Below are 9,914 nucleotides of genomic sequence, written 5' to 3'. Positions count from 1 at the left end.
CGAATTTGAAGATGAGCCGGAACCTAAGAAAAGAGGTCGTCCAAGAAATGATCAAAGTGGACCAACCACCCGACAAGTAAGGCCAAAGATGTCTACAGAGCCTTCTCAAGTAAGTCAACCCAATGTTGTCGAAGAAGTTGTTGAGCAAATGAACGCCTCGCAACAAACCCAACCAATGGAAATTCTTACTATAAAAGAGGACAAAGGTACTCTTCGTTGCCCTAGAGATCTTAATGGAAGACCAAATCGATCCACATATACAATATACAAAGAGTATTTGGAACAACTCCCTCCACTTATCATTCCATTTGTTTTGTCGACCGACGAGGTTGATGGGGATGGAAATTGTGGGTTTCACGTTGCTACGGAACAAATGGGTTACTTTAGAGAGGCGGATATCGAACATGTCACCCAATGCCAATATTTAAGAAATAAGATGGCGGTACAACTAGTGAAGGACAAGGGTTTTTATATGGAGATGATGAGGCGAGGAGATAGATACGACAAAGAAAAAGAGTTCAAAGACTTAGTTGCGCGTGTGAAGTGTCGAAAGGGATTGAAGACAATCGGATCCAAGTATTGGATGACAATGCCTAAATTTGGATATCTCCTAGCGGACGTTTTGAATTGCGTGGTACATTTCTTTGTTCCTCCTATGTATGGACTTAGCATGACGTTTGCACCCACAAGAACGGCTTGCGACGAGTCGGTTAAAGATAGAAGAATCGTAATGGCATTTGTGAATGAAATGCATTTTATCGGTTTAAGAGTAAAGAAAGATTGTTCGTTACCTCCGTTGAGTAAGTGGCACGATTACTTCCCGATGAACCATTGCAAGGATTGGGTTAAACAATATGAGTCCAACATGGTTGATTGGGATCGTGTTATGGACAACAACTTTCCCACTGAGTTACTCGAATTGATCCCCTCGGATGATGACGATGTTTGATCGTTTTTTTTCGAGGCACGACTATAATTTTTTTTTGAAACTATGTAATCGGAACAACAGTATTATAACACTTCGATACGATTAATCATATTCGGGAATTCCATATTTTATCAAACCGCCGATTAAGATTAAAAATTTGAATTTACAGCACTCAAACATCACATGTTATTCTTTTTTCCCAGTCCGAGATGCAACAATAAACGCGGCTTCGAAATGTAGAAACGACTCTCCTCTCCACTTGGAATAAGCATCTTGTGCCTCAAACCTGTCGTCTCTGTGCCTAGCAAGAATACGGTTGTACTCGGTGCACAATTTTATAACATGGTGCACCCTTGAAGAAACATGGGATGGTTCATAATTGTGGCGTGGCTTCTTGTACTTACCAACAAAAGGACCCAATGAAACGTTAATCCAAAATATATGATCGTCCTGCTGTTCTTTGGGTAGATCTTTCACAATGTAATAATTTTTTATCCATTCGGTCTCTTCCTCAACTTTTTTTAATCTTTCTCTATGATGGAATTGTTCTTGACCTCGCTTCTTAGCCTTGATTTCCTCTTCCTCCTCCTCCGTTGCCACTAACGATGGTTTAATTTTTTTGGGTTGTTTGTTCCTTTTTTGTATTTCTTCTTCCATTGCTGCAATTGATGTAGTTGTTCGCTTGCATCTTCGAAGTATGTTGTCGATTGATGATGGACTTGCCATTGAAAAGTTTTTTCATTCAGATTTTTTACTCAATAATAACTGAGAGGGGTTACCCTCCTTATATAGATTAGAGTTCCAACGGTCTAATTTTTGAAAATATGGCCGTTGAGGTTTCTGAAAATATGTCCGTTGAGGTTTCTTATCATTGGTGCACTACAATCGGTTGTTAACGATACACGTATTCCCTCCGAATAAGACATTCAGTGGCAAACTTAAATTCTTATCTACCGATTAAGTTGGTATTTCTAAACACGACTATATTATTCGGAGGATAATTTTTTTGTAATGTCCCGAATGTACGATGTCCCAAAAATCAGAATTTGGGAAAAACTTATACTTTTCAAATTTTGAAATTGAAATAATCGGAAGTATAATTAGTTACCCAAACTTCCGAATATGGGTTGTCTAACATTCTATATTGGCCCTTGGAACCACCTGGAGCCATGGCGTGGTTTGTTTTGAACTTGCAATATTCGGAGGATAATTTTTTTGTAAAGTCCCGAATGTACGATGGCCCAAAAATCAGAATTTGGGAAAAACTTATACTTTTCAAATTTTGAAATTGAAATAATCGGAAGTATAATTAGTTACCCAAACTTCCGAATATGGGCTGTCTAACATTCTATATTGGCCCTTGGAACCACCTAGAGCCATGGCGTGGTTTGTTTTGAACTTGCAATATTCGGAGGATAATTTTTTTGTAAAGTCCCGAATGTACGATGGCCCAAAAATCAGAATTTGGGAAAAACTTATACTTTTCAAATTTTGAAATTGAAATAATCGGAAGTATAATTAGTTACCAAAACGTCCGAATATGGGCTGTCTAACATTCTATATTGGCCCTTGGAACCACCTAGAGCCATGGCGTGGTTTGTTTTGAACTTGCTATATTCGGAGGATAATTGTTTTGTAAAGTCCCGAATGTACGATGGCCCAAAAATCAGAATGTGGGAAAAACTTATACTTTTCAAATTTTGAAATTGAAATAATCGAAGGTATAAAACATTATATTGTCTTCCGAATAAATACTGGCCCCAAAATGGGATTTTTCCTATATCAGAAATTTTGAGATTTTTTCAATATATATATTCGGTAGTGAGTGTTCTTCCGAATACTGTGTGTCTACTTAAATATATTCGGTAGCCAAAAAATTCATTAAACTACCGATTATTAGCAGTTTGTATCCAGGAAGATATGGCCACCAATATTCGGCAGATAACCATCAAATCGTTCTCCCGAATACTGTCGATGTTCTTGAGAAATAAAGAACACGACTACATTCGGAAGTAAAGGAGCATGAATATCGCCCGAATCTGGATAAATAACCGAAAACCCTAGAATTTTTTTTCTCGATTCGTCGAATTAAAGCGAAATAAAACCCAAAAATGATATATTCTTACCTAATTGGGGCCATTTGACTTTGGAGTGGAATTTTTTTTTTCTTCCACAATCGGAAGATAATAGGAAACTGGAAGAAGAAGAGTTGAAATGAGTAGAATTGTTTTTGATTTGGTTTTTATACAGTTTTACCAGAAGGGCATTTATGTAACTTCAATATCATATAGTGTACCCCTTAACTAGAGTCTTTGGTTGGGTATAAATTGATGGCCCCTAAATCCTTTCGGGTGGCCACTAAAAACGCCAGGAAAAAAAATGATGGGATCCAAACTTAATTTTCCAACGTTGAGCATGTTTCCTTAATCTCTTTATTAATACACTCTCCTCTTATAAAAGAAAATGGTTTTTATTCTAAAATGTGAGAACCAGCTGGTGGATAGAGTTAATTGTCTTTTGCTACGTCCCAGTTCCAGATTGTTGGAAGGATGATGATTTACTTACTCCTAGGACCTAGCTATTAAGTTCCGGTAGTGATAATGATCATGTCGGATCCACTGTTCGACACGTGGTCCAATGTCTCCGTTGTTTGTGGATTCTATTGGACGCAATATTGGTCATTTTGGCGATGAACCTCTACTTGGTTAATGATGATGTAGACCAGAAATAAAAATACGACCACATCTCATTATATTTGAACTTGGGAAAAGTAAAAAAAGGAAATTGTGCTTCAAAATTGGTCCATTACTCGTATTTCACATATCCGTCATACCGATTACACTCGAATATGAATTCTTCTCCGATTCCAACTGAAAAAACAAAAATCAACTCTTCGAATTCACATGTAGCGCTGACCGAGTTGACTGGTCAAGCACTGATTAGTTCGGCGAAAAGTAGAAACGCTGAATGGTTCAGCGCCTGGCGCTGTTTTATTCAGCGACTAGCATGCTAGATTAGCACTCCCATAAGACTTAGGTGGTCGTGCTAGTTGACATGAACTGTCAATCTAGCTGCTAGATTAGCACCATATGAGACTTGGCCTAAATAATCGGTTTTTTTTAGAGGTATAGTGGTTAGAGCGAAAACAAAATGCTTATTTAGGTTGGAGCCTAAACGAACAAGTCAAGTTGCGAGTTGTGACAATGTATTCAACAAAGAATCATAATTTGAAAGAAAAAAATATCCCATCAGAAAGCTGAAAGCTCTAGAGAGCCTAGTTAGTAAGTTCGCGAATGATTCACGAATTATTCGCGAATTTTTTCGTATCACGAATTTTACCGTCTTATTTGCGTACGTTTGCAATTCCGAACCCAAGTCGCGTATTATGTGGCATTCCCGGATTATTCGCGAATCGTTCACGAATTTTACGTATCCCGAATGATATGTCCGCTTAATTCGCCATAAATTCTTTAGCTTTTACTTTTCAAAGACTCCATTTTTTGGGCTTTACTGCCTCCCCAACATACACGACCGAATATTAGACGTGTTGTAATTTTTATGAAACAAAAACGACTGAAGAGATTTGAAGGTGAAGGTGAGAGAGATCTCAAACTCACTAACCAAGCATCTAAACCACCATACGACGTCCTCTTGGATAACTAATGTTGTATATATTATTAATATCATCATATTGAGTTTATTTTTTCCTTAAATAACTCACATATATGCATAAAAATTGGTGTATAACCTTATAAATACAAATTATTTGTTATATATAGATACCGAATTTTCAGAGCCGAACTCACATTTATAAATCGAATTATACACGTACGTATGCCGTTCCGAATTAATGACGAATCACGTCCCGTTGACCGAATTTTGGACCGAATCTGAATTTTACAAAACCGTATAATACCCGTACGTTTGTCGTTACGTACGTTTGCCGAATCCCGAATTGCTAACTAGGCTAGAGAGTCCACATGCATTCACTTTCTAGGTAAAGATCTAGAGATGACATGTGTCTTGGGTACAAGAATGTGGACCACGTTCCACTTATTATTGGTTTCTAAAATTGAATAACGATACAAACATGGCCTAGGAGAAATTCTTTGGGACCTTATTACCTTTTAGAGGATGTAGAAACTTTCTTGTCCATTTTTATGGAATGAAATGAAATAATGACAACTGAAACCGAGAAAGCAACCTTGCCATTTAACGGAAAAGTAATTTAGTGTAGATAGAAAATGTTTTGCGGTCAGAATTTCTTCATCCCAATTCACCAAAGTTATCAACCCTAAAATGGGTTGTCAAATAGGAAGCTAAATTAGGAAAAATGAATTACATCTCGCACTGTTAAAGGAAGGCTTGGTTGGTGCACATCCAACCATTATCTTCTTTTCTTTTGCTTCTTTTTATTTTGAATTGGCAACCATTATCCAGATGGTACTGTAATACGTGCAACATTGTCAAGCATAAATGTGCAAGTGTGGTGTTCAAAACAAAAGTTAGTTGTGGAAACAAGTATAAAAGCAAAATAGTGTAATCACAACAATCTTTTATCTCCTAAAATGCCGTCTAATTTTTCTCACGCCTAAAATTGGTCTGTACAAAGCATGATGGATACAGATTCATTTTGCAAATCATTTTACAAATAAACAGCTTGGATTTCATCTAATGCTGTATTAAACGAATATTTTCCCTGTTTCTTTCATATTGGATTATGGAATTACATCTAAATGAGGCAAAATAGCACCGGCCCATTTTGAAGAGATTATATGACGTACCAGAGTTTGTTCTGCCATTGTGTGGTACCTTGAAATTAGATCCAATATTGAAAAGCTTTATAGGACTGCTTTAGAGGAGGGTCATTATATATCATGCCACGAAAAAGATGAAGTGCTTTCTAATATAAACCACAATCATCCTGCAGCCAAACAAAACCAAATATATTAGCTGTTCTTCTAAGCTACTCATACTATACAACACACCAATGCCATGAAAAAGATGAATAGAATTTAAGACCCATATACAACAAGTGATCAATTTTAATGTTTATGTCAATTCAGTTACAAATGTACAGTAAAAGTACCCGTTCAATACGACTCGACTTTCTTACGAACATCTTGCAAGTTGTTTAAGATACAGAAAGCAGATTCACGAACTTCCCTGATTCAGTATATTTGTCAAAACCAAAACTTAAAAACAAAGAATAATAAAATGAGAACTTAGCTTAGGTCGAGAGAGGAAAGATTCAGACCATCTGATTTTGTGCATCTTAATGAACCCTTAGCGGTTCAAGTTCGTTTTGAAAGCTGGAGAACGTACTTTGACAGGCTTTCCCAACCATGTAAGTGCTTCTAAAATGACAACAGTAACGAGAATGACACCAAGAAGAACCCCATAGCCGACTTTCCAAGGAGTACTTGAGCCTCCAATTTGAAGCCCAATAACAATGTTTAAAGCTCCCAAGAAGAGAGCAGTTCTCCCCACCAATGCGTGATAACAATTCCAATACCAGCGCATTTTCGAGTCTAGGCTTGGCCTTTTCACAAATGCCAAAACCTAACAGACTCAAGTAAGAAACACAATTAGATTGCTGTACATTTGCAACGATAGATCATGATTCAAAACGGCCATACTTTTATCTGGATTTAATTGAATATTTACCATCAAAAAGCATCTGGATTTAGTTTGAATATTTAAAATGAAAAAACATTACAAAAGTAAACACTTCTTTGGGTTTTTTAATACCTACACTGTCTAAAAAAACTATCAAGTTACTACCTAAACTCATGAAGAATGCTGCATATCTAAATGCGGCAAAACACATCATCATTGCCTTGTCAGTAAGTGCATAAGCTGATTCACTATAGATAACCAACCATCTACGGTAAATAAGGACCTAGAACAAGGGTTATTGGAAACAGTAATTGCTAGACGAGTTTAACTTGCGGGAAAGAGAGAACTAACTAACCTGTAAAATGCATAAGACTAGGGTTAAATATCCGAATGCTCTATGCAACCAGATATCTGGTTCATCTTCTCTATAAAGCAGCTCACCAGCCAACATGGTGACAAGCACAAAAATAGATCCCATGGATTGAATTGAGGCATGAAGATAATACCATAATGGATCATGGTGCCTAAAATATCTAGAGATGATAGCTCCGGCTGGAAGGAGTGCTCCCCATCCAAAGATACTGGATATTCTGTGGCTGTTCTTAAATGTCATAACACTGTCCTGGAGATTCTGAACTGCGTCAGAGAAAGAACCTGCAGGAGACTAGGTTAATATCTGCACACCACTGTAAACAGTAGAGAAGAGAATTAATAATGTTCCATATCTTAATGCCGTTTGTTTTGGAGTTTTAAACTGGAATTTCGTTTGACATAGCAAAGCCTGATAAATTGAACGAATAAATGCAACATGCCTGGATGCCTAATAGAAAGTTACTAATGAAAGTTACATGAATATACACCGTCTCCAAATAAAGAGCATTAGATATCTCTAACAAAATTACCAAGTAACATCTATGATTTTAAGTCAGCGTCAGATAAAGTGGATGGGCCAAAGACTGAGAAAAATCATCAGAACATCATATCTAATAAGAAACTCAATGTTCTCAATGTCCTCAATTAACTTCATAATATAAATTATCGGTCACTTCAAGATCAGCTAACCCAATCGATCTTTCAACAAAAAGATTCCTGGCCTGCTTATTATTCGAAGCACTCACTCAAGTCCAGAGTGGTGCTAGGAACTATATTATCCATTATATGCAAAGTGTTTCAGTTTAGATGTTTGAACATTGTAGCATCAGATTTAGCGAATACCAACACTGCACGGAGCTAACTAAAACATTCACTAAAGGAATGTACTAATAGACCTGTTAATATAAGATGCAAGGATCACAACAAAAGATTAAGATATGCGGTGTATGCTATAAATTTTACCACAGTAGTTAGAGAAACATAGCAACCTTGACTGAAGTCGAATGTAATGGTTGTCCTTTCAATATGTTCTTTTAGGCGGTCGTCGACGGGGGTTTTGTCCGAATATGCTAATAATATGAATTGGTGAGATTTACGTGAACCAAAGTGCATCTGAAATGCCAGGTAAATGGTGGATCTGTAAAGAACAACAGCAGGCTTAACATGGGTGAGGTTTAAATTCCCCTGGTCTGGTTTGACCATAAGTTCCAAAGCTTCTTCCAGGTAGTACTGTTTGATACTAGCTTTGTTATGTTCACCAATCCAACCTACCATAGCACTTGAACCAGCCATGACACCTGTCGGCGAAAAACCCATTGCAACCCATCCGTGGGTATATGCTGCTGATACTATGACGGTCAAGATATGATCTTCACTTTTAAAGTACTGCAATATAAATCATTGAGACATCAGGAAAACAATTGAAATGGTATAAACCACAAAATGTTTCATAATTCTTGTTCTCTCGGTAGGAAAAGGGCGTTATACTGAAAATATTGAAATGGTACAACCAATTCTAACCAGTTCACAACAAAACCACAATTTAATATGTTTCTGCACTGCAGAAGGATAAAAACAATTGGATTTTAGTTTATCATTCTCTTCCTATACAATTATCAACGAAACAGGTAATGAAACCCTATACAATTCCAAGAGATCGACGCTGAACATGTTTTAATTCCAAATAAAGAAAAAAACGTACAGATAAAGAAAACAAAAACTTACCCTCAAAGTGAAAGGACTCCAAAGATCCGCACAGGTCATATTAGTAAAATGCTTATAACGTGAGGGAAGAAATCGAGACAAATTCCGGTTACAATTACAACAATCATGAGTATCTTCATCATCATACTCAGCAACAACTGGGGAATTCTTTTGTTCCCAGACAAGAATTAGGGCAACAACAAAAACTAAGAGAAATCTCAGATACGAGATCTTTTTAGGGTTTGATTTCTCCATTGTTGTTGCTGTGTAATCGAAGCATAACTGTTGATGATGATTATTGTCGATCTGAGGTTTTGAGATTCCATCAATGATTCTACGGTGCTGGTACCTAATGACGATCATTGTTTGTTTCCCGCCAATTTCTGTTGTGCCAAATCACGACACTCTTTTTCTTGCCTAAACTTAGACATGCGTTACGTGGGTTCAATTAACCTCCGTTTACATTCTAGTCAACAGAAATTAAATTCTATGATTCGCTGTATTGACAAGTTCAAACTCCAAAACGAGCCGGTTTCTGTTAAATGTTAACGGTTGTTATTACTTTTGAGTTTTTCTGAGGAATTAAGGATGCTCGCATAATGAATATCAACTTTGCAATCAGTTGTTAGAATCAATAGGTGTTCCTATCTAGGGGTGTGCAACGGACGGACGATTGCGGATTAGGGATCATCCGCAACCAAACCGTTAAAATTGTGGATTTGAAAAATTGAACCGTGATCGGCCCAATCACCCGCGGATTGGACCTCTGCGGATCAGCAGATTGTACGATCCGGTTGCGGATTAACCACGGATTTAATTAAAAAAAAAACAATTTTTTTCATCACTGGAATGAGTAATATCGGATGCAGGTAGTGGGGAATTTAGTGTTTTTAATAAAAATACCATACAATTTTAATAAAAAAAAAAAGAAAACAATTTAGTGTTTTTCATTTGTTTGACTAGTATTCAGGTATTCATTTTCGCGGAGATGTTTGACTAGTATTCAGTAATTCATCATTGAAGCCAAACATATCTGCATCCAAACCCGTGGTCGATGCTTGATCATAAGTGACGAATGCATCATCAGCAATACTTGCATTCTCACCTGTGTATGGCACCAACATGGACGACAACGAAGAAGCTTCCTTACTCGCCATCTCATCAAGCATCATCTCATGAGTCTTTTAAGAAGAGTTGTCTGTAAATCTTCCATTGCACCTTTCATCAGTTCCAGTTCGTTCAAGAAGATTATATATAGAACTGACCCTTCCAATATTATTCTTAGTAGTTT

General features: G+C 37.0%; 1 protein-coding gene across 1 annotated transcript; it reads right to left on the bottom strand.

Moving 5' to 3' along the window:
* Positions 1 to 5,571: 5,571 nt before the first annotated feature.
* LOC113362055 (cytochrome b561 and DOMON domain-containing protein At3g61750-like) lies at positions 5,572 to 8,992 on the bottom strand. The gene is made up of 6 exons (XM_026605063.1): positions 8,645 to 8,992; positions 7,909 to 8,305; positions 6,903 to 7,201; positions 6,186 to 6,490; positions 6,018 to 6,094; positions 5,572 to 5,852 (listed from the first exon to the last, which is right to left on the bottom strand). Exons 1-4 carry the CDS (start codon positions 8,984 to 8,986, stop codon positions 6,215 to 6,217), a joined length of 1,314 nt encoding a protein of 437 aa, XP_026460848.1. The 5' UTR covers positions 8,987 to 8,992; the 3' UTR covers positions 5,572 to 5,852; positions 6,018 to 6,094; positions 6,186 to 6,214.
* Between the last annotated feature and the right edge of the window lie 922 nt (positions 8,993 to 9,914).

The sequence above is a fragment of the Papaver somniferum genome, chromosome 3, assembly GCF_003573695.1.
Source record: "Papaver somniferum cultivar HN1 chromosome 3, ASM357369v1, whole genome shotgun sequence".
In the NCBI taxonomy this organism is placed as follows: Eukaryota; Viridiplantae; Streptophyta; class Magnoliopsida; order Ranunculales; family Papaveraceae; genus Papaver; species Papaver somniferum.
Note: the sequence above shows the minus strand (reverse complement) of the source record. Positions and strands in the feature narration are given on the sequence as shown.